At 39.4% G+C, this 25,603-nt stretch overlaps 1 protein-coding gene across 1 annotated transcript in view; it reads right to left on the bottom strand.

Moving 5' to 3' along the window:
* HIKESHI (heat shock protein nuclear import factor hikeshi) overlaps nucleotides 1-24,022 on the bottom strand; it is a 40,758-nt gene extending 16,736 nt beyond the window's left edge. The window contains exons 1-2 of the mRNA XM_050755908.1: nucleotides 23,785-24,022; nucleotides 19,793-20,030 (exon numbers count right to left, since the gene is read on the bottom strand). Of these exons, the coding sequence (XP_050611865.1) occupies nucleotides 19,793-20,030; nucleotides 23,785-23,814 (268 nt within the window). The 5' untranslated portion in view covers nucleotides 23,815-24,022. The remainder of the gene's footprint in view (nucleotides 1-19,792; nucleotides 20,031-23,784) is intronic.
* Between the last annotated feature and the right edge of the window lie 1,581 nt (nucleotides 24,023-25,603).

The raw sequence follows: 25,603 nt of genomic DNA, 5'->3' as shown, positions 1-25,603 counted from the left end.
CAAAAATTAGCTGGGCATGGTGGCAGGTACCTGTAATCCCAGCTACTCAGGTGGCTGAGGCAGAAAATTGCTTGAACTTGGGAGGCAGAGGTTGCAGTGAGCTGAGATCACGCCATTGCACTCCAGCCTGGGCAACAGACCAAGACTTCCTCTCAAAAAAAAAAAAAAAAAAAAAATTAGCTGGGTATGGTGGCACGTGCCTGTAGTCCCAGCTACTCAGGAGGCTGAGGCACAAGAATCACTTGAACCCGGGAGGCGGAAGTTGCAGTGAGCTGAGATCGCGCCACTGCACTCCAGCCTGGGTGACAAAGTGAGACTCCGTCTCAAATAAAAAAAAGAAAAGAAATGTAAATGTTGTTTTCTCCTTAAATTTACTTTAGGAAAGGAAAACACTACACTTAGAATAGTAAATGAAAAATCTGAGTATCTAGATCCTAATCCCTGGTCTATTTCAGGAACACTAAAAACTGTCTAGATTTCAAGAGCCTTAACAGTAAAATTAAGGAATTAATTATTTTAGGGCCTTTCATTCTAATATTTCATGGCTTTATGTTATACTTGGCAGGGATATGCTCTATTAGTTTTTCATGTAGTACCAAGTACACTGTACCTTTAACTAAGATTCTAAAAATTGTCACAACAATCATGATCCATTACCCATTCAGGATACTCCCTCCTATATCATTTGTTTTAAAGGCCATTTTAATCCAGGAACTTAGTTCCACTTCTAGGAGTTTCTTCCACAGAAATACAGTACTAGAAACTATGTACAAAGATATGTGTAAGAATATTTATCGTAGCATTACTAGTAAAACAATTAAAAAATGGAAACCCAGATTTCCATTAATAGGGAATTAAAGTACAGTATTGCCATATAACATGTACCTGTTTGAAAGAAGTAGATCTATGCATACCCACTAAAAGTTAGCAGACTCTTTGAGCAAAAAAATTAACTTCACTGAAATTCAGTGTCTTGAAAACCAGAGGCTTATTAACACCAACCTCTTAAGGTTGCTGTGAAAGATAATATATAATACATATGAAAACCTAGCACACTGCATTGCACATAGCAGATATTCAATATATGCTACCCTTTCATTCATTTTTCAATCATTATGAAACCTTCGTAATTGGTTTCTCTGCCTCTAGTCCTAATAAGATTCTCCAAGCCATTCCAGACAATTATTTTCCCAAAACACCATTTTGTTTTGTTTTGGTTTGGTTTTAGAGATGAGATCTCACTATGTTGGCCCACACCAGTCTCAAACTCCTAGGCTCAAGCAATCCTCCCACCTCAGCTTCCCGAGTAGTTAGGACTACAGGCACAGCCACCATGCCCAGCTGTAAAACACCATATTAAGATCTTGCTCAAATACTTGCTTACAAGAAAAAATTTAAACCCCACATAGCATGACCATCCATACAACAGTCCCAATTTACTTTAAAGCCTTACCTTTCACTCCACCCAAACAGGAACCTATCATGCCACCCTTAAAAGTCTCCTCCTCACTGTCACTTGAAGATGCACTGTATATTACCAGTTTTATGAATTTAATCATCTCCAAATGTGATTCCCATCCACCCACTTCCATCCCATCCAAATCTTACTCATAGTTCAAGTTCATGCTCCAGTCTAATCTTCCACAGAGACATTCTCATTTATCTCACCTCACTATTCTGTCTCCTCTGAACAATGTCTTGGTGTGATATTTAATATTCACACACACATGCAGATGCTGAAAGTAGGCAGATGTTCAATAATTACCTGATGAATGAGAACACAACAACGTCTTAACTACATAAACAGATACTTTTTTTCTTCTGTAATTTAGTTAACAGAAAGGCCTAAAGTAACTTCCCAAGCTTTCACAATGTACATGGATAGTTACATGATGTAACAAAATACCTTATAGCCACATATAGTACCTGCAGGTTCCCACTTTTTATTTTATATTTTATTTACTTATTATTTTGAGACGGAGTCTCCCTCTGTCGCCCAGGCTGGAGTGTGGTGGCACAATCTTGGCTCACTGCAACCTCCACCACCTGGGTTCAAGTGATTCTCCCGCCTCAACCTCGCGAGTAGCTGGGATTACAACCGTGCAACCACCACGCCCAGCTAATTTTTGTATTTTTAGTAGAGACAGGGTTTCGCCATGTTGGCCAGGCTACTCTTGAACTCCTGACCTCAAGTGATCTGCCCCCTTCAGCCTCCCAAAGTGCTGGGATTACAGGCATGAGCCATGGTGCCTGGCCTGAAGTTTTTAGTTAAATGTCCCTTCCATATTACAGAGACCAAAACCAGCATCTAAAGCCAAAACTATAAGGAACCTCTTTAAACCTTCCCAAATTGTCCAACTACCAAACCTTATCTACTAAGCACGTGTCATTTTTTTTTTTTTTTCTGAGACGGAGTCTTGCTCTGTTGCTCAGGCTGGAGTGCAGTGGCGCCACCTCGGCTCACAGCAATCTCTGCCTCCCGGGTTCAAGCCATTCTCCTGCTTCAGCCTCCTGAGTAGCTGGGACTACAGGCGCACACCACCACACCCAGCTAATTTTTGTATTTCTAGTAGAGATGGGGTTTCACCACATTGGCCAGGCCAGTCTCGAACCCCTGACCTCGTGATCCACCTGCCTAGCCTCCCAAAGTGCTGGGATTACAGGTGTAAGCCACTGCACCAGGACACATGTGCCACTTTTTTGTTATTTTAGGATTTCTTATCCCATGTTCAAAGGAAAAAAAAAAAAAAAAAAAGAAGTTTCTTCTTATTTCTTAGTATCAAAACATTTATTTTATGTTTTCAAATTTAGTCCTACCTGAGTTCTTAACCATCACCCACAGATTGTTCCAGCATCACAGTAAAATGTATTTATCACAATTTATCACGTAACTCCTTTTCAGAACCCAGGAGTTACAAAGAATCATCCCTCAAGCAAAACAAAACTCACAGTAACTGGCTTTAAGATACCCTACAAATACATGTAATTCTCCCAACAGAGCTCTCTTGACCTCCCCAACCAAAACTGTTCTGTGTGAAGTTAAGAAATCTGTTCACATCATTCAGTACAGAATCATAAGCACTGCCAACATTTTTCTTTTTCTTTTTTTTTTTTTTTGAGACAGGGTCTCACTCTGTCACCCAGGCTGAAGTACAGTGGTGCGATCTTGGCTCACTGCAGCTTCATCCTCCTAGGCTCAAGTGATCCTTCCACCTCAGCCTCCCAAGTAGTGGGACTATAGGCATGTACCACCATGCCTGGATAGTTTTTTTATTTTTTGTAGACATGGATTCTCACTGTGTTAGGCAGGCTGGTCTGGAACTCCTTGGCTCAAGTGATCCATCCACCTCAACCTCCCAAAGTGCTGGAATTACAGGCGTGAGCCACCACGCCTGGCCCCCAATTTTTTAACATGAAATTTGTTTCACTTGAGTAACTCTCTATTCTCCAGCTCCCATAAAATTCTGCTAGACTTGTTACATAATAAATTCTCAGTTCAATCAATTGCCTGAAGTTACTTCAGCAAGCCTTTCCCTAACCCTGATGTGCTAGTTAGCTAGGTTTTCCCAATATAATCAAACTTAAACCCACAAGCTTGAAAGGGCACCTGAAAGGCTGAAAATACAAACCTATTACAAATTAACCTATTCTTATATTTTAATGATACACCATTTCCTACTATGAATACTAGGTCTAATCTTTTATATATAAATTAAGAATTCTGATAGTTTAAACATTCAAAAAGTTTTCTAAACAACTAGTAAAGAACCACTCAAAACATTTTAATAGCATTTTATCATTGTTTAATGTTGGTATGCACTAAGTCTCTAATTATACTAAATTGCTTTATTTTTCTCTAATAAAGCATTGTGCTTTATCATCACAAATATTGCCTTGAAAATTTGTTTTCATGAATAAAACTATGAATAGTCTTGTTATAATGGAAATGATGACAAACAATTTATTTTTTAAAAAGCCAGTGGGCCAGACATGTTGGCATCCATCTGCGGTCCTACCTACTTGGGAAGCTGAGGTGGCAGTACTGATTGAGCCCAGGAGTTCTGGGTTGTAGTGCACTATGGTGGTCGGGTGTCCACACTAGGTTCGGTAGCAATATGGTGACCTCCTAGGAATGAGAGACCATCAGGCTGCCTAAGAAGGGATGAAACAGCCCAGTTCGGAATGGAGCAGGTTCAAAACTTCATGCTGATCAATAGTGGGATCATATCTGTAAACAGCCACTGCACTCCAGCCTGGGCAACACAGTGAGACCCCATCTCTTAAAAAAAAAATAAAAATAAATGTAAAAATAAAATAAAAAGCAGACAATAAAAGAACTAGTATTATCATAATGAAAATAAATCCATCTTCCCCTACTGGATCAAGCATTACCCTGGGATTGGGTTTTAGACTGTTTAACTCTACAACAGAAAACATATGTAACTGAGAAACTATTAAAGTTTCAGATGCAGTAATTGGATTAACTCATTTTTACTGAATTTTTAAATTGGATGAAATAATACAATAAGGAAATGTCTGGGTTCTTACGATCCTAAAGTGCCTCCCCAATCTCTTAGGTATCACAAGAGAAAAGACAGCCAAATGCAGTACAAAAAGGATAGAACACTTTTCACTGTTCCCTAAGCATCTCCTGTAGGGAATAACCAAAAAGAAATACTTTGTCCCATTCCAAACTCAAAACATTGGCAAAACTGTGGCAAGAACAGGGAAAGATGGGGGCAATTAAATTGACAATTTAATTGGTATGTCTCCAAAAACAACCACTTTGTCCTGGTCTAGTGGCTGGTGATCAATTTCACCTTAATCAATGCAGTGTACTCTGGGTACAAATTAGCTTGCTTCTCCTACTCTATTGCTTATGATTATTATTATAAATAGATGTAAGTATCCATTTAATTTTTCATGTTTTCCAACTGAATCATGTTTTCCAACTGGTATCATGTTTAATTGTCAAAAAAGCTATAAAAGTATCTATTTACATTTATTTCTTTCCTTTTAAAATCAATACATAAATACTCATATATTTATATTTGACTTTTTTTTTTTTAAAGACAGAGTCTTGCTCTGTCCCCCAGGCTGGAGTGCAATGGTGTGATCACAGGTCACTGCAACCTCTGCCTCCTGGGCTCAAGCAGTCCTCCTGAGGCCTCAGCCTCCCAAGTAGCTGGGACCAGAGGCATGAGCCACCACAGCCAGCTGATTTATGAATTTTTGTAGAGATGGGGTTTTGTTATATTGCCCAGGCTGGTCTTGAACTCCTGAATTCAAGTGATCCACCTGCCCTGGCCTCCCTAAGTGCTAGGATTACAGGCATGAGTCACCATGTCCAGCCTATATTTTACTTTAAAATAAGCAGTTGAGAGCTCCCAAGTGAGTATCAAGAGAACATGCTTGATGATGGATGCAGAAAAATATGTTCATGATTTTGTCTTTTCAACAAATGTTGGAACCACTAAATATCCATTTGCCGAAAAAAAAAATTTTTTTGACAGATACCTTGAATAAATATTAAATTTAATTCAAATTGGATCTCAGTTATAAATATAAAACCTAACTAAAACCTCTGGGAGAAAATCTTTGCAACCTTGGGTTAGGCAGAGATTTCTTACATCAAAAGCACAACCCAGAAAAGAACAAACTGAAAAATTAGACTTCATCAAAATCTAAAACTTCTGTACAAAAAACACTGTTAGAAGGGATGGGCACTGTTAGAAAAAAGACCAGCCAAAGACTGGGAAAAAAATATTTTCAAATCACATATCTGATAAGGAACTTGTATCAAGTATATATATACACACACTATAATATACACGTACATATATACATACACACACATATACACATACACATATACACATACACACACACACACATATAGATCTCTCAAAACAACTTTAAGAAAACAACCCAATTAAAAACATGCAAATGATTTAGATATTAACCAGAAAAGATACATAAATAGCAAATAACAACACTAAAAAATGCTCGGAGGCCAGGCATGGTGGCTCACACCTATAATCCCAGCACTCTGGGAGGCTGAGGTGGGTGTATCACTTGAAGTCAGGAGTTCGAGACCAGCCTAGCCAGCATGGTAAAACCCCATCTCTACTAAAAAAAATATAAAAATCAGCTGGGTGTGGCAGTGCTCACCTGTAATCCCAGTTACTTGGGAGGCTAAGGCAGGAGAATTGCTTGAACTCGGAAGATGGAGGTTGCAGTGAGCTGGGATGGTGCCACTGCACTCCAGCCTGGGTGACAGAGTGAGACTCGGTCTCAAAAAGAAAAAAAAAAAAACTGCTCAGTATCACTGGTCATTGGAAAAATGCAAATTAAAACGACAAGGTCATACTACCACCCCTATTAGAATGGTCAAAACTGACCATACCAAGTGTTAATGAGAACATGGAAGAATTGGAACTTTCATACACTGTTGGTTGAAATGTAAAACAAGGCCAGACGTGGAGACTTATGTCTGTAATCCCAGTACTTTGGGAGGCTGAGGCAGGCAGATCACCTGAGGTCAGGAGTTCGAGACTAGCCTGGCCAACATGGTGAAACCCCATCTCTACTAAAAATACAAAAATTAGCCAGGCGTAATGGCAAGTGCCAGTAATTCCAACTACTCAGGAAGCTGAGGCAGGAGAATCACTTGAACCTGGGAGGCAGAGGTTGTGGTAAACCAAGATCATACCATTAGGGTGACAGTGACATGTGGTCTCAAAAAAAAAAAAAAAGAAATGTAAAACAAAACAACCATGTTGGAACATAGTTTGGCAATTTCTTAAAAGGTAAAACATTTAATTACCATATGATGCAGCCATTCTATTCCTAGATATTAACCCAAGAGAAATGAAAGCATAGGTCCATACAAAGATGTACAGACAACTGTTCACAGTAGTTTTATTTTTATGAGCCCAAAACTAGTAACAACCCAAATGTTCATCAGCAGGCAAACAGCTAAACAAATTGTGGCATATCCATACAATGGAATACTACCCAGCAATAAAAAGGAATGAACACCACATAAAAGTGAAAAAAATGGGCCGGGTGCGGTGGCTCACACCTATATAATCTCAGCAGTTTGGGAGGCCAAGGTGGGTGAATCACGAAGTCAGGAGTTCGAGACCAGCCTGGCCAACATGGTAAAACCCCGTCTCTACTAAAAATACAAAAATTAGCCAGGCATAGTGGTGCATGCCTGTAATCCCAGCTACTTAAGAGGCTGAGGCAGGAGAATCACTTGAACCCAGGAGGCAGAGGTTGCAGTGAGCTGAGATCACACCATTGCACTCCAGCCTGGGCAACAGCATGAGACTCTGTCTCAAAAAAAAAAAAAAAAAAAAGTGAAAAAAATGAACACCACAATCAAAGGATCCACATAACATGAATGACTGTAAAAATAATTATTCTGAGTAAAAAAAGCCAGACAAAAAAAAAGAGTGCATACTGTATGACTTCATCTATATAAAACTCTAGAAAATGCAAACTATTTTATAGTGACATAAAGTACATCAGGAGTTGCCTACAGTGGAGAAAAGGTGGTGGAAACAGATCCATTCATTGATTGTGGTGACAGTTTCACAAGTGTAGATATATCAAAATTTATCAAGCCACTTCAAATATGTGCAATTAACTGTGTGTCAATTATACATCAATAAAGCTACTATAATCTGTTAATAAAAAATAAATTTTCTTTGTTTTCTTGAGACAGAGTTTCACTGTTGTCACCCAGGCTGGATTGCAATGGCACAATCTCAGCTCATTCTAACGTCGCCTCCCAGGTTCAAACAATTCTCCTACCTCAGCCTCCCGAGTAGCTGGGATTACAGGCACCTGCCAGCATGCCCAGCTAATTTTTGTATTTTTAGTAGACAGGGTTTCACCACGTTGGCCAGGCTGGTCTGAAACTCCTGACCTCAAGTGATCCACCTGCCTCAGCCTCCCAAAGTGCTGGGATTACAGGCGTGAGCCACCGTGCCCAGCCCTCTTTGTTCTTTACAAGATTTCTTAACACAGGATAAAAGCCTGCTTAAAAAAGAAACTCAAAAATTAAAATTGGGTCCAGTGGATTCTGATGGTGTATCAATAGTCAGAATACATCATATATAAACCAAATATATCTAAACACATATATCCATGATTCATAATTCTTTTAAAAATTGTTTTAAGTAGCTTTGAAGGATGCTAGGGAATCAACTCATTTTTGAACATTCACACATAAAGAGAAAGAATGAAGCATTCATCCTGCGTTTCCTATGGCAACTCCATCTCTGGGTAACAAAACAGTAGATATACAAGTTTACAGATTTTACAGATAATAAATAAAATGACAAAATTAGAACACTATCATTTTGAACCCCTACTGAATTAATAAATTACAAACAAATGGCTGCTAAGTTTCACACAAAAACATATCCATATATGTAATTCCTGGTGGAAAAACACACCACCACCTATAAGAACCCTGCCAAAACTTAAAAAACTAAAATCTGATTAAACCTCTAAGTCCCAGTAATTTCTTGGAAATGGAGAAGAGAGAATACATTATCTTTGTATAAAAGATACTTGAGAGATCAACCAATTGCCCTGTAAGGACCTTACATGGATGTTGATTTAAAGTATTTAAAAACTTAAACATAAAACTTTTGAGACCATTGACAATTTGAACACTGATTACAGATATTCAATTTGATATTTAAAAAAATCATTTTGGGGCTAGGTGTGATAACTCAGCCCTGTAATCCTAGCACTTTGAGAGGTTAAGGGGTGGACTGCTTGAGCCTAGGAGTTTGAGACCAGCCTGGGCAGCATGGCAAAACCCCATCGCTACAAAAAAAAAAAGACACAAATTAGCCAGGTGTGGTGATGAGCGCTTGTGATCCCAGCTCCTCAGGAAGCTGAGGTGGGAGAATCACTTGAGCCCTGGAGCTTGAGGCTACAGTGAGCTGAAATCTTGCCACTGCACTCTGGCCTGGGCGACAGAGTGAGACTGGTCTCAAAAAAAATAAATAAATAAATAAATAATTATTTTTAGGCCAGGCACAGTGGCTCATGCCTATAATCCCAGCACTTTTGGAAGGCCAAGGCAAGAGGATCACTTGAGGCCAGGAATTTGAGACCAGCCTGGGCAACATGGCAAGACCCTATCTCTACCAAAAATAAATTAGCCAAAGGGGTAGTGCAAACCTGTAGTCCTAGCTACTCAGGAAGCTAAGGCAGGAGGATTGCTTGAGCCCAGGAGTTTGAAGCTATAGTGAGCTATAATCTGGACACTGCACTCCAGCCTAGAAAACAGAGTAAGACCCCGTCTCTAAAACAAACAAAAAATTATCTTTAGATGTAATAATAGTATTATAGTTTTTTTACCTGTCTTTTAAAGACATACATTAAAATATTTACAGATTGCATGTGGTAATTGTAGAATCTGCTCTCAAATAATATGAAAAGAGAAGTAAATGGGCATCTAAATAAAATAACATTAACCATGAGGTGGTCATTTCTGAAGCTGGATGATGAGTAGAATGGGGTTCAATATTCCACTTAGATCTGCTTTTCTATATGCTTGAATTTTCTATTAATACAAATTTTTTAAATAACTTAAATTTATTTTATAACTAAGGTACCTAGATAAAAATTCTAAATAAATAAAATTGACAAAGGCCAATATCCTCTCTCATACTGTCTTTGGCCATTGCTGGTATGAGGGTTATACTGGCTTCAAAATTTATTAAACTGAGTAACTTTTCCTCTTTCTCTATTCTTTGAAAATTATATAAAATATGAACAATTTGTGTCTTAACGGTATAGTACAACTTTGTAAACTCATCTGATGGCTGTATGTGGAAGGAAGAGGTATATTTTTAATTACTGATTTTAATTTTATTGATATTACATCTATTCAGGATTTCAATCTATTCTTGAAATAAATTATTTCAGTTTTGTTTGGTATATTTTTCTAGAAAATAGCCAATTTTGTCTGTTCCTATGTCATTTCAAATGTACTGGCATAAAACTTTATATATTTTATTTGAAGCTCTATTAAACTTGTAGTTATTGTTCTTCACATTTTAAATAACATTACTTGTGCCTTCTTTTTCCTTGATTCTTCGTTGTTTGTTTTTGTTTTTTTTCTATCACCCAGGTTGGAGTACAGTGGCGCGATGTCGGCTCACTGCAACCTCTGCCTCCCTGGCTCAAGTGATTCTCCTGCCTCAGTCTCTCAAGTGTTAGGACAACAGGCGCACACCACCACACCTGGCTAATTTTTTGTATTTTTAGTAGAAATGGAGTTTCATCATATTGGCCAGGCTGGTCTCGAACTCCCGACCTCAGGTGATCCACCTGCCTCAGCCTCCCAAAGCGATGGTGTTACAGGAATGAGCCACCACACCTGGCCCTTGATTCATCTTTTTAGAGGCTCATCTTTTCATCAGTCTTTTCAAAGAAACAGATTTTGGTTTCATTGAGCCTCTCTATTGTTTGTTTTCTATCATTAATCTCTACTTTTAGCATCATCATTTTCTTCTTTCTTTGGAATGCTTATGTTAAACACTTAGATCATTCACTTCAACCTCACTTCTTTTTGTTTCTGATTTTGAGACAGAGTCTTGCTCTGTTGCCCAGGCTGGAGTGCAGTGTTGCCATCTCCGCTCACTGCAACCTCCTAGAAATACTTAAGTCTTCCTAGTAAATTATCTCATTCCTTGTGAATGAATCTCTTTATCCTTGACTATACTTCTGCCTAGTCTAATTTTTCTCAAAATTCATATACTTATGCCAGCTTTCTTTTGGTTCCTTGTGTTAGAATGTTTCAGATTCACGGCCGGGCATGGTGGCTCACATCTGTAATCCCAGCACTCTGGGAGGCCGAGGCAGGCAGATCATGAGGTCAGGAGATCGAGACCATCCTGGCTAACAAGGTGAAACCCCGTCTCTACTAAAAATACAAAAATTAGCCGGGCGCGGTGGTGGGCGCCTGTAGTCCCAGGTACTCAGGAGGCTGATGCAGGAGAATGGCATGAACCCGGGAGGCGGAGCTTGCAGTGAGCCAAGATTGCACCACTGCACTCCAGCCTGTGCAACAGAGCGAGACTCCGTCTCAAAAGAAAAAAAAAAAACAGAATGTTTCAGATTCCTTACTCATAAATAGATAATTATTTTGTTTGCTGCCTTTAAATAAAACAATCTCATTCTGGCATCTCTGTTTTCTCTGGTAAGTTTAATCTGTTTACATTTATATAAACTGATTTATATAACTCATAAAGTTGAAATTATTTCCAATGCCTTACTTTGTTTATACTATACTATGTGTTTGCTTTCCCGCCCCCCCTTTTTAAATTTTATTTATGTATTTATTTATTTTTGAAGACAGAATCTCACTCTCTCGCCCAGGCTGGAGTGCCGTGGTGGGGTCTCGACTCACTGCAACCTCCACTCCTGGGTTCAAGCGATTCTCCTGCCTCAGACTGCCAAGTAGCTGGGATTACAGGCGCCCGCCACCACGTCTGGCTAATTTTTGTTATTTTTAGTGGAGACGGGGTTTTAACATGTTGGCCAGGTGGGTCTCAAACTTCTGACCTTAAAGTGATCCACCTGCCTCGGCCTCCCAAAGTGTTGGGATTACAGGCATGAGCCACCGCACCCAGCCTTCTTTTTCCTCTTTTCCTACATTCTAGTGGACTGTTTTCTCTACTGCCTTTCCTCCACTTACTCTAATGACATAGAAGGTGCACTTTTTTTTTTTTTTTAATGAAGACAGTCTTGCTATGTTGCCCAAGCTCGTCTTGGACTCCTAGGCTCAAGCAATCCTCTCACCTTGATCTCCTGAGTAGCTGGGACTATTGGCACGTGCCACCACACCCAGCTTAGTTTTACTTAAATTTTTAATAGGATTACTTGTAAGTAGAATCAGTATTATTACTCTCCTTTTTAAGAACCAGACCTCAAAAAACAGTAATTCAGATTAACACCCCTCCTGTCTTACATTTTTTTTTTCTAGAACAGTAATTAATTCTTGTGTGTTTGTTATGCTGTTGTATACAATCAAGTTGTCCAAATTTGTCTATAGGTTTATCAATTTCTGTGCTAACTTTGTGTCTTGCATCATTTTCTAAGCTCTGAGTTCAACCTCCTCTTATAAAGTACAACTACCTCCGGTAAGTAGTTCTTTAGCTAATGGTCTATGAGTGGTAAACTCTTCATCTCCATCTGAAAATATATTTCTTCCTTTAGAATGATAGTTTTGAAAGTTATTTTATTTTTCCTTGGCACTTTAATGATATTATTCTATTGGGTTTTGGCTTCTATTAATGCTCTTGCTAAGTATGCTAAATTAACTGCTGTTCAGTTATAAATGACTTTTCTCTCTCTGGCTGCTTTATTACTTTATTACTTTATTCAGTAATTTTACTAGAATATACTGAATTATCTATTTATATTTTTCTACTTACGGATACACTGTTTACTTCTAGGCACAACCAAAATGAAGAATAAAAAATGATTTAAGAGTGACTACCATCGCAATTTTCCCAAAGATTGTTCAAATGCTATGCCATATGTATAAGGGGTATGTGTACCATGAATGCCCTAGAGCAGAAGTTCTCAAACTTTAGCTTGCAACACAAACATTTGGGAACTTATTACAGTACAGACTTCTAGATTCCACACCCAATTTCTGAGTCACCAGGTCTGGGGTCTTGCCAGGAATCGGCATTTCTAATACATTCCCAGGTGATGTTGATCCTACAGATCAGGAAGGAGCTCCTGCTTTAAGAACCATAGCCTTAGGAATATATGATAATTATCTCATGAAACCCCCCACTGAGAAGGACTATAGGGACTTAATCTGCTCCTTACAATTCTAAACAATTTTTAGCTTTAAATATTGCTCTCTCCAATTTCTCTTTTTTTTTTTTTTTGAGATGAAGTCTCACTCTGTCGCCCACGCTGGAGTGCAGTGCAGTGGCATGATCGTGGCTCACTGCAACTGCAATCTCCACCTCCTGGGTTCAAGCGATTCTCATTCCTCAGTCTCCCAAGTAGCTGGGACTACAGGCACATGCCACCACGCCTGATTAATTTTTTTGTATTTTACTATAGGGGGGTTCCACCATGTTGCTTAGGCTGGTCTCAAACTCTTGAGCTCAAGCAATTCGCCTCCTCAGCCTCCCAAAATGCTAGGATTACAGGCATGAGCCACCACACCCAGCCTCCCATTTCTCCTTGTAGAATACCAACTATATAAAACAGTAACAGCTACCTCCTCTGTGAGGAGGTACAACTGTTGCAGTTCATTCTTCACAGAGGCCCCACAGCAAAATAAAATCTGATATCATTCCTTTACTCAAAATTGTTCACTGGCTTCTCTACACCTACAAGAGCAGTTGTTTTGCGGGAGGGATACATGAATGGGCTTCAGAGTAGATGCAAATATTTGAGTATTTACATTATGGTACACATACTTTCTAGAATACTATGGAATAGGTCTGTGACCTAAGCATGTTAAAAACTGCTGACCTATTACATTTCCAATGAGTCAGTGTGCTACATAAAACTTCATAATCCATGCCTGTCTTTCTCACATATACCCTGATGTCACTCTGAGCACACCACGCTTTCAAACTTTCACCTTATGCTCCTATTACCTCCACCAAGAAAAGAATACCCAATAGATCTCTTATAGGCCTGACAAAGTCCTACTTGTCTGCCTAAGAGCTCCAATGTCACCTCTTCCAGGAAAGCTTCCCCAACCCACTTACGAGTTAATTGCTACCTTTTCTATTCTCCTTCTGCACTCTGTACAAACATCCACTATTACTTTTCACCATTCCAATTACTGGTCTACAGAAATGTCTTCCTCTATGAGTTATCTCAGGCAAGAACTTAATCATCACCTTTATATCCCCATAATAGATACACAAATGTTTGGTAAATATATGAACAAGTTACCTACATGGTACCTAAATACAATTTTACTTTGGACACCATAAACAGTTTCTAGGAGAATATATATTTATATTTTAATAATTTTCACACCTGTAATCCCAGCACTTTGGGAGGCTGAGGCGGGTGAATCACCTAAGGTCAGGAGTTCAAGACCAGCCTGGCCAACATGGTGAAACCCTGTCTTTACTAAAAAAAACAAAAAATTAGCCAAGTGTGGTGGTGGGCACCTGTAATCCCAACTACTCAGCAGCCTCAGGGAGCAGAATCACTTGAACCCGGGAGGCGGAAATTGCAGTGAGCCAAGATTGTGCCACTGCACTCAGCCTGGGCAACTAGAGCGAAACTCCATCTCAAAAATAAATAAAATAATTAAAAATTTTTAAAAAGGAACTTTCAGGTCTGTCTTCATCTAGATTTTCAAGGGAACCAGAGATTCAATAGGTATAAATAGCACCTAATCTAGTTTCATTCTCACATTTCTTCACAAAATGCCTCAAAGTATCAAAGCAAAGAATTATGGCAAACACCACAAAGATACTCCTTGAGAAGAGCAACTCCAACACACATAATTGTCAGACTCACCAAAGTTGAAATGAAGGAAAAAATGTTAAGGGCAGTCACAGAGAAAGGTCGGGATACCCACAAAGGGAAGCCCATCAGAGTAATAGCAGATCTCTCGGCAAAAACTCTGCAAGCCAGAAGAGAGTGGGGGCCAATATTCAACATTCTTAAAGAAAATAATTTTCAACCCAGAATTTCATATCCAAACTAAGCTTCATAAGTGAAGGAGAAATAAAATCCTTTACAGACAAACAAATGCTGAGAGATTTTGTCACCACCAGGCCTGCCTTACAAGAGCTCCTGAAGGAAGCATAAACATGGAAAGGAACAACTGGTACCAGCTACTGCAAAAACGTGCTACATTGTAAAGACCATCAATGCTAGGAAGAAACTGCATCAACTAATGAGCAAAATAACCAGCTAATATCATAATGAGAGGATCAAATTCACACATAACAATATTAACCTTAAATGTAATGGGCTAAATGCTCCAATTAAAAGACACAGACTGGCAAATTGGATAAAGAGTCAAGACCTATGAGTGTGCTGTATTCAGGAGACGCATCTCATGTGCAGAGACGCACATAGGCTCAAAATAAAGAGATAGAGGAAGACCTACCAAGCAAATGGAAAACAAAAAAAAGGCAGGGGTGGCAATCCTAGTCTCTTATGATAAAACAAACTTTAAAGCAACAAAGATCAAAAGAGACAAGGCCATTTTGGTAAAGGGATCAATTCAACAAGAGCTAACTATCCTAAACATATATGCACCCAATACAAGAACACCCAGATTCATAAAGCAAGTCCTTAGAGACCTACAAAGAGACTTAGACTCCCACACAATAATAATGGGAGACTTTACCACCTCACTGTCAACATTAGACAGATCAACGAGACAGAAAGTTAACAAGGATATATCCAGGACGTGAACTGAGCTCTGGACCAAGTGGACCAAATAGACATCTACAGAACTCTCCACCCCAAATCAACAGAATATACATTCTTCTCAGCACCACATAGCACTTATTCCAAAATTGACCACATAGTTGGAAGTAAAGCACTCCTCAGCAAATGTAAAAGAACAGAAATTATAACAAACTGTCTCTCAGACCACAGTGCAATCAAACTAGAACTCAGGAAGAAGAAACTCGCTCAAAACCACTCAACTACATGGAAATTGAACAACCTGCTCTTGAATGACTACTGGGTACATAACGAAATGAAGGCAGAAATAAAGATGTTCTTTGAAACCAATGAGAACAAAGACACAACATACCAGAATCTCTGGGACACATTTAAAGCAGTGTATAGAGGGAAATTTGTAGCACTAACTGCCCTCAAAAGAAAGCAGGAAAGATCTAAAATCGACACTGTAACATCACAATTAAAAGAACTAGAGAAGCAAGAGCAAACACATTCAAAAGCTAGCAGAAGGCAAGAAATAACTAAGATCAGAGCAGAACTGAAAAAGATAGAGACACAAAAAACCCTTCAAAAAAATCGGTGAATCCAGGAGCTGGTTTTTTGAAAAGATCAACAAAATTGATAGACCACTAGAGAGACTAATGAAGAAGAGAGAAGAATCAAATAGATGGAATAAAAAATGATAAAGGGGATATCACCACCGATCCCACAGAAACACAAACTACCATCAAAGAACGCTATAAACACCTCTACGCAAATAAACTAGAAAATCTAGAAGAAATGGAGAAATTCCTGGACACATATACAACCTCCCAAGACTAAACCAGGAAGAAGCTGAATCCCTGAATAGACCAACAACAGGTTCTGAAATTGAGGCAATAACCAATAGCCTACCAACCAAAAAAAGTCCAGGACCAGACAGATTCACCGCTAAATTCTACCAGAGGTACAAAGAAGAGCTTTCCTTCTGAAACTATTCCAATCAACAGAAAAAGAGGGAATCCTTCCTAATTCATTTCATGAGGCCAACATCATCCTCATACCAAGGCCTCGCAGAAAGACACAAAAAAAGAATTTTAGACCAATATCACTGATGAACATCGATGCAAAAATCCTCAATATAATACTGGCAAACTGAATCCAACAGCACATCAAAAAGTGTATCCACCACGATCAAGTTGGCTTCATCCCTGGGATGCAAGGCTGGTTCAACATACCCAAATCAATAAACGTAATCCATCATATAAACAGAATCAAAGACAAAAACCACATGATTATCTCAATAGATACAGAAAAGGCCTTTGATAAAATTCAACAGCCCTTCATGCTAAAACTCTCAATAAATTAGTTACTGATGGGACGTACCTCAAAATATTAAGAGCTATTTATGACAAACCCACAGCCAATATCATACTGAATGGGCAAAAACTGGAAACATCCCCTTTGAAAACTGGCACAAGACAGGGATGCCCTCTTTCATCACTCCTATTCAACACAGTATTGGAAGTTCTGGCTAGGGCAATCAGGCAAGAGAAAGAAATAAAGGGTATTCAATTAGGAAAAGAGGAAGTCAAATTGTCCCTGTTTGGAGGTGACATGATTATATGCTTAGAAAACCCCATCGTCTCAGCCCAAAATTTCCTTAAGCTGATAAGCAACTTCAGCAAAGTCTCAGGATATAAAATCAATGTCCAAAAATCACAAACATTCTTATACACCAATAACAGAGAAACAGCCAAATCATGAGTGAACTCCCATTCACAATTGCTTCAAAGAGAATAAAATACCTAGGAATCCAACTTACAAGGGATGTGAAGGACCTCTTCAAGGAGAACTACAGAGCATTGCTCAACGAAATAAAAGAGGACACAAACAAATGGAAGAACATTCCGGCTCATGGATAGGAAGAATCAATATTGTGAAAATGGCCATACTGCCCAAGGTAATTTATAGGTTCAATGCCATCCCCATTAAGCTACCAATGACTTTCTTCACAGAATTGGAAAAAACTACTTTAAAGCTCATATGGAACCAGGTAAGAGCCAGCATTGCCAAAACAATCCTAAGCAAAAAGAACAAAGCTGGAGGCATCATGCTACCTGACTTCAAACTATACTACAAGGCTACTGTAACCAAAACAGCAGGGTACTGGTATCAAAACAGAGATATAGACCAATGGAACAGAATAGAGCCCTCAGAAATAATACCACACATCTACAACCATCTGATCTTTGACAAACCTGACAAAAACAAGAAATGGGGAAAGGATTCCCTGTTTAATAAATGGTGCTGGGAAAACTGACTAGCCATATGTAGAAAGCTGATACTGGATCCCTTCCTTACACCTCATACAAAAATTAATTCAAGATGGATTAAAGACTTAAATGCTAGACTAAAAACCATAAAAACCCTAGAAGAAAATCTAGGCAATACCATTCAGGACACAGGCATGGGCAAGGACTTCATGTCTAAAACACCAAAAGCAATGGCAACAAAAGCCAAAATTGACAAATGGGATCTAATTAAACTAAAGAGCTTCTGCACAGCAAAAGAAACTACCATCAGTGTGAACAGGCAACCTACAGAATGGGAGAAAATTTTTACCATCTACCCATCTGACAAAGGGCTAATATCCGGAACCTACAAAGAACTTAAACAAATTTACAAGAAAAAATCAACCCCATCAAAAAGTGGGCAGAGGATATGAGCAGACACTTCTCAAAAGAAGATCCCATTTATGCAGCCAACAGACACATGAAAAAATGCTCATCATCACTGGCCATCAGAGAAATGCAAATCAAAACCACAATGAGATACCATCTCACACCAGTTAGAATGGTGATCATTAAAAAGTCAGGAAACAACAGGTGCTGGAAAGGATGTGGAGAAACAGGAACACTTTTACACTGCTGGTGGGACTGTAAACTAGTTGAACCATTGTGGAAGACAGTGTGGCGATTCCTCAAGGATCTAGAACTAGAAATACCGTTTGACCCAGCAGTCCCATTACTGGGGATATTCCCAAAGGATTATAAATCATGCTGCTATAAAGACACATGCACATGTATGTTTATTGCAGCACTATTCACAGTAGCAAAGACTTGGAACCAACCCAAATGTCCATCAATGATAGACTGGATTAAGAAAATGTGGCACATACACACCATGGAATACTATGCAGCCATAAAAAAAGATGAGTTCATGTCCTTTGTAGGGACATGGATGAAGGTGGAAACCATCATTCTGAGCAAACTATTGCAAAGATAGGTAACCAAACACTGCATGTTCTCACTCATAGGTGGGAATTGAACAACAAGAACACTTGGACCTAGGATGGGAACATCACACACTGGGGCCTGTTGTGGGGTGGGGAGAGGGGGAGGGATAGCATTAGGAGATATACCTAAGTAAATGACAAGTCAACAGGTGCAGCATACTAACATGGCACATGTATACATATGTAACAAACCTGCACGTTGTGCACATGTACCCTAGAACTTAAAGTATAATAAAAAATAAAAAAATAAATAAATAAATAAATAAATGTCAACAGAACCAAAAGAAGAACATTGGAGGGGTGATCAAATCTAATTCAACAATCTTAAAGGAAAAAAATAAGTACTTCCATTCTATTTGCTATACAAGTCTATCTGGTTTATCTTCTCACTTAACACATGTAGGTGTATATTATAAATTATGAGAAGATTCCTCTCATTATTTGCTAAAATGCCCACAGGCTACCAAAAAAAAAAAAATATATATATATATATATATATATGTGTGTGTGTGTGTGTGACAGAGTCTTGCTGTCCCTCAGGTTGGAGAGCAGTGGCACAATCTCAGCTCACTGCAAGCTCCGCCTCACAGGTTCACACCATTCTTCTGCCTCAGCCTCTCCAGTAGCTGGGACTACAAGCACCCACCACCACACTTGGCTAATTTTTTTGTATTTTTTAGTAGAGACGGGGTTTCACCTTGTTAGACAGGATGGTCTCGATCTCCTGACCTCGTGATCTGCCCACCTCGGCCTCCCAAAGTGCTCGGATTATAGGCGTGAGACACCGTGCCAGGCCAAAAAAAATATTTTTATGAAGGTGTATACTACACAAAAAGAACGAAGACTTAGGTTCTCTCTAGGGGGAGAAGGAAGGAGTGAGGAACCAATGAAGTCTTTCACTATTTTTCAAATGTTTCTGTATTGTCTTTTATAAAAAATAATGTTTTGTATTACTTCAACAACCAGAAAAACACAATCGAAAGGGGGAAAAGCCATATTCCATGTTATGCTATTTAAGAAAAAGGTTTGATTAATTATAAAACTACTTTAACATATTATTCTTACCAGATTTAAGACCTGAAATTTTGAAGATGGCACTTGGTTTCCCATTCGTGACAAATCCTAGGAGTTGCCATACTGGCATTCCATTGGAATCAGGATAAGAAAAGTAGACAGATCCTCCCATTCCCTCAGGAAATGGGATTGTTCCCAGCATAAAAACCACAACATGGTTGATACTTTCATAATCAGGTAAGTCAAAAACAAATTTATCCTCTGCCACTTGCTGTGCAGCTGTTTGCACCTAGAAAATAAGAAACTTGTCTTAGTTCAATAGTTCTATGAGTTTCTGTAACTCTTAACACTATCGTTTATAAGTTATATTACCAGCATAATTCATTGTAGTCTTTTTACCAAATAAAATGTTAAACCTGATAGTCTTAAACACATACTTAGTTTTACAATCATAATCTACTAAATGCAATCTTTTAAAAATATAACTCAGGCCGAGCACAGTGGCTCACATCTGTAATCTCAGCACTTTGGGAGGCCAAGGCGGGCAGATCACCTGAGGTCAGGAGTTCAAAACCAGCTTGGCCAACAGGGCAAACCCCATCTCTCCTAAAAATACAAAAATTAGCCAGGTATGGTGGCTCATGCACAAGTATTCCCAGCTACTTGGGAGGCTGAGGCAGGAGAATCGCTTGAACCCAGGAGGCGGATGTTGCAGTGAGCTGAGACCACACTGCACTCCAGCCTGGTAACAAGAGTGAAACTCTGTCTAAAAAAATAAAAATTAAATTAAAATAAATCATTTCACAGGTGCCCTGAAAGGATTCTACTTACATAAAAAATAACAAGGCCAGGCGTGCCAGCTCACGCCTGTAATCCTGGCAATTTGGGAGGCCAAGGCAGGCAGATCACCTGAGGTCAGGAGTTCAAGACCAGTCTGGCCAACATGGAGAAACCCCATTTCTACTAAAAATACAAAATTAGCCAGGTGTGGTGGCACATGCCTATAATCCCAGGTACTCGGGAGGCTAAGGCAGGAGAATCACTTGAACCCGGGAGGTGGAGGTTGTGGTGAGCCGAGATCGCGCCATTGCACTCCAGCCTGGACTAAACGCTGTCTCAAAAAATAAATAAATAAAAATAACTGTAGCTTTAGAATGCTGTAAAGATGAAAGGTTATTCAAAACACATCACCTAAGCTCTCACCCTACAGTTTAAAGATAAAGGGGCCAGGTACGATGGCTCATGCCTGTAATCCCAGCACTTTGGGAGGCTGAGGCAGGCAGCTGGCTTGAGTTCAGGAGTTGGAGACTAGCCAGGGCAACACAGCAAAATCCCATCTCTACAAAAAATACAAAAATTAGCCAGGGGTAGTGGCATGCACCTTTGGTCCCAGCTACTCGGGAGGCTAAGGACAGATAATCACTTGAACCTGGGATGTCAAGGCTGCAGTGAGCCGAGGTCCCACCACTGCACTCCAGCCTGGATGACAGAGCGGGACCCTGTCCCAAAAATAAATAAAAGAAAGAATATCAGGTAATTAAAACAGGTAAGCAATCCAGAAGTAATTAGGCAATCCTCCTTATTCACAAATCCTTTATCTGAATTCGTCTACTCACTAAAATTTGTAATCCCAAATCAATGCTTGCTGCATTTCTGCAGTCATTCATGGACACACTCATATGAACAGTAGCAAAAAATGTGAGTTGTAGGCCTGGCACGGAGGCTCACGCCTGTAATCCCAGCACTTTGGGAGGCTAAGGCAGGTGAATCACCTAAGGTCAGGAGTTCCAGATCAGCCTGGCCAACATGGCAAAACGCGGTCTCTACTAAAAATACAAATATTAGCTGAACATGGGGGCACAAGCCTGTAGTCTCAGCTACTTAGGAGGCTGAGGCATAAGAATCGCTTGAACCTGGACGCGGAGGTTACAATGAGCCAAGATCATACGATTGCACTCCAGTCTGGATGACAGAGTAAGACTCCATCTCAAAAAAAAAAAAAAAAAAAGTGTGCAACTCACACACTGGCAGCTGAGGTAGAACATGCCATCTTGTTTCAGTCCTCATAATATGAAAAAGTGTCCTTTTCACAGTCTAATCTATTTAAAGCATTTTTGTGATTTTTGTTGGTGATTGTGCTGTTTAAAATGACCAAGTTCAAGTGCTGGCTAGCCTTCCTAAGTGCAAGAAGGCCATGGCATGCCTTACAGAGAAAATATGTGTGTTAGGTAAGTTTTCCTTCTATAATATCCTATCTACTGATACAAAGAAACTTAAGAAAAATATACTGCTATGTAATTTCAACTACCTATTAGTTATAAAGTAGTATCAACTGCCTGCCCTAAATTAAGTCCCAAGATACAAAGGCTGAGAGTTCCTAAAGTCAAATTCTGATTCCCTCTTCAGAAGTATTCTGACCCAATTTAAAATCCTCCAGCTTTAGTACAAAGAATAAAACAAAGGAAGAACATAAACCAAATGGCCAGTATTAGTATTAAATTCAATTTCACCAGTCTTTGGCATGCATATAACCTAAAAAGCGTGGGAAACTATTATTTGTGAGTCTTGAAATAACCACCAGGCAAAATAAGTATTTCTTAAGTGTCAACTTTGTATGGGTACTGAACAGTCTGCAAATCTGTATCATCACACTCTAATTTTTCACATTAAGAAAAGGTATTATCTCTTTAAGAAAAAAATCTCAAGAAATAAAAACTGGGTTCGTAAGTTTAGATAAGTAAATTTTTCTTATAACAGAGTAATGTAGTTAAGTTTTGAGATGCCACTAGGTCTATTTGTCCTTCACTTTGATATGTCCTAATACCCCATAATTAAAGGACCAAGTATCTCTAATATATAGAGACAGGTATTACTATAATTGAATTTCCTTCCAAATTAGTTGACAACATGAGAGATACATGGATTCCAAATAGGTTTTTTATTCTCTGAGAAACACAATTTTAATGTCATTAATTAATAACACTCACTCGTCTGAGTCACACAATCATTCCAGGGTTGTCCTTTCTTTTTCCCTATTAAGAGCAGGGTAGAATTATCTCACCAGGATTATGAATTACCACCATCACCACAGGGGTCTCACAGTCATTCAAGAGACAAACTTTATGAGGCTAGTCATCTCCAATTTATCTTTCTGGCTTCTTAGAACTTTATATGTACAGAATACAATACATTATCAAAACTTGATGAGAAAAAAAGACAATTCAACAAAGGGATTGCAACATTTAAAAAAGCCAGAAGAAAAAAGAAGGAAAAATACTTCTAGGGGAAAGGAGTCAGGCCTGAAAATTGATGTCTGTGTGGTTTCTAAGGAAACAAAAAAGATTCACCTTCCAGATTATTCCTAAAGAATTCCAGGTGCTGATCTCATTTACTCTAACAATTTGGCAATGTAGGTTATCTATTTTGACCAATAAGGAAACACACTACTTGCATCCTTCTCTGGTTATCTCAGATACGGTTCACACGTTAAGTTTCTGCCAACTTCCAATTAAATTAAGCATATTTTTACTGGGGTTCTTCCAAAGGGACCCAGCAGATATACACTGCCTGAGCACCTTAATCTTTGAAAAACCGTTTGCTATAGACCAGATTCAATCCCAAATTCACCTCTACCTCACGGTAATAAGGGAGGCATTTATACTGGCGATTGAACTTAGTTCCTTAACTGCAAAATGTCAAAGATAAAGACCATCTCACGAGTTATGAGGATTAAGTTCAAAGTGCCAAATAAGCGCCACACATAAGGCTGAGTGACCAAAGGCGTACACTGCACTTAGCCCAGTACTTGTACAAAATGCACACTTAATAAACGCCAACTAATACTGTGACTACTATTCGAAAGAATCTGAACGGAGCTGGGCATAGGAGAGCACCCAGCTTCCCACGCTCCATCCTCACATACCCAGCCAAAATACAGTTAAGTGGGCTTCCCCGCATCCCTAGAGCCTGCGTACCCTCCCCGCCGCAGGGCTTCGCCCTCGATATCCTGACCCCTTCCTGATACCACTCGGTCCCATCCTCACCAGCCTCCCCGCCACCAAGCAGCCAAACATGGCGACGGCAGCTCCGTTCAGCCGGCAGTGACCTGAAGCCGGCGACTAGGAGTCCTGGGGCTACTGCCCTAGTCGAGACTAAGAACCTTCCAGAATTTGTGAGAGGGTGTCTGCCCCTCCACTACATAGTGACTGGGCCAGCGGCTGGAACGCCTCTGCCCCGCGACCTCTGACCTTCTCTTCCTAAGCAGCACGCTGCTCAGGCAACAAGTACTTCCGGGGCTTACACCCGGTTTCCCCACTGAGGAAGAAAGGTGGGCCAGCGCCGGTCAAGACTACAAGTCCCAGAACAAGTCCCAGAGGGCACTGCGCCGGTTTCCGGGAAAGTAAGCCCGGAGGCTTTGCACACTGGGATCGGTAGTCCGAGTGTTCTATAGCCACACCATCTGTGGATCTCTCATTTCCATGTACAATCCTGGGAGGAGATACTTCTAACGTTTCTGTAACATCTGAGAGATAGTGCACTTTTACAATAATCACGTCACTAGATCTTTACAAAAACCCTATGAGGTAAGTATTATAATCCAAATTTTATAGGAGTGAGCAACCTCAAATCTTTACACAGCAGTAAATGTTGGAGGCTGATTTCAAGTCCTAATCCAAATCCGGGTTTCTTTCTGCTACACAGTATCTCACAAGTACTAATCTTTAACCAATTGTTTTGTACTTGTCTACAGTTTATAGTTCTTTCCAGCTTCACTTAGTTGTCACGCTCATTTGCTGTACAATTGTGGAAAAGTTGTAGATGTCTTTGTGCTTCAGTGTCCCTCCTTTGCAAAAGAAAAATAATGAGCCTATCTCCTAGGGTTGCTGTGAGGATTAAATGAGCTAATATGTATAAAACACTTAGCATAGTGCCTGGCTGTGCTTAATTAGTGGGAGTTTTGTTGTAAAAATATCTATTTTTTTTTCTATATGCATTTGCAGAAAAGGTTCATAGGAAATACAAAACAATAGCCAAAAAAAAAAAAAAAAAAAAACTGGCATCAAGTACTGATTGCCACCAATACTCTCCCTTTCACAGCTCCAATTTCTTTTCATCTTGAATAGGATAGTAAAGGGTCTCTGTCCAATTTAAATATCTGAGCTTGGCCACCAGCCATAAAGCAGGTCTGTCTTCCCTGTCCTTAGTTTATATACGGGGGATCAGTGTTTGGAACAGTCTTCTGGCCTCCACTGTGGATCCCTAAACTGATCACCTATCTTATCACTGATACTCCTTTGAGATAGCTGAGCCAAAGATGAAGAGGTAGGAAAGGATCTACCAATGTCTCCAACTTGCTACCTAAAAAGTCCTAGAACCTTCCGAATAAAAAGGCCATTCATATGAAGACCACTTCATAAATTAAGGCACCCACTACCTGGCTTCAGAACCCATCTCTGCCATTTATTAGTTACATAATCTTAGGCAAGTTAACCTAACACTCCCATACCTCCTTTTCCCCATCTTTAAAATGAAGTAATAATAGTATCTACCTCATAAAGTTGTTTCGAGGGTTCTTACATGTAAAGTACCCAGTAGTGGCCAGAATGTAGCTTACTCAATAAATGTTAATATTTAGCATTATTGCCTTTCCTAACTAATTTTCCATGTCTTCTTCATACCCACCTTGTGCACTAGCCATACTTTTGAATTCTCTGAGCAACTCCTACTTTTAAATTTGTATGTGCTTATACAACTTGTTTTATCTCCCTGTAGTATTCACTTGGTTATTTCTTACATATCCTCTCAGTTTTCTTCACTAATCTTCCTATGACCCACCTGATAGTCATTTCTTCTCCTACCCAG

Source organism: Macaca thibetana, chromosome 14 (genome assembly GCF_024542745.1).
Source record: "Macaca thibetana thibetana isolate TM-01 chromosome 14, ASM2454274v1, whole genome shotgun sequence".
Classification (NCBI taxonomy): Eukaryota; Metazoa; Chordata; class Mammalia; order Primates; family Cercopithecidae; genus Macaca; species Macaca thibetana.
Note: the sequence above shows the minus strand (reverse complement) of the source record. Positions and strands in the feature narration are given on the sequence as shown.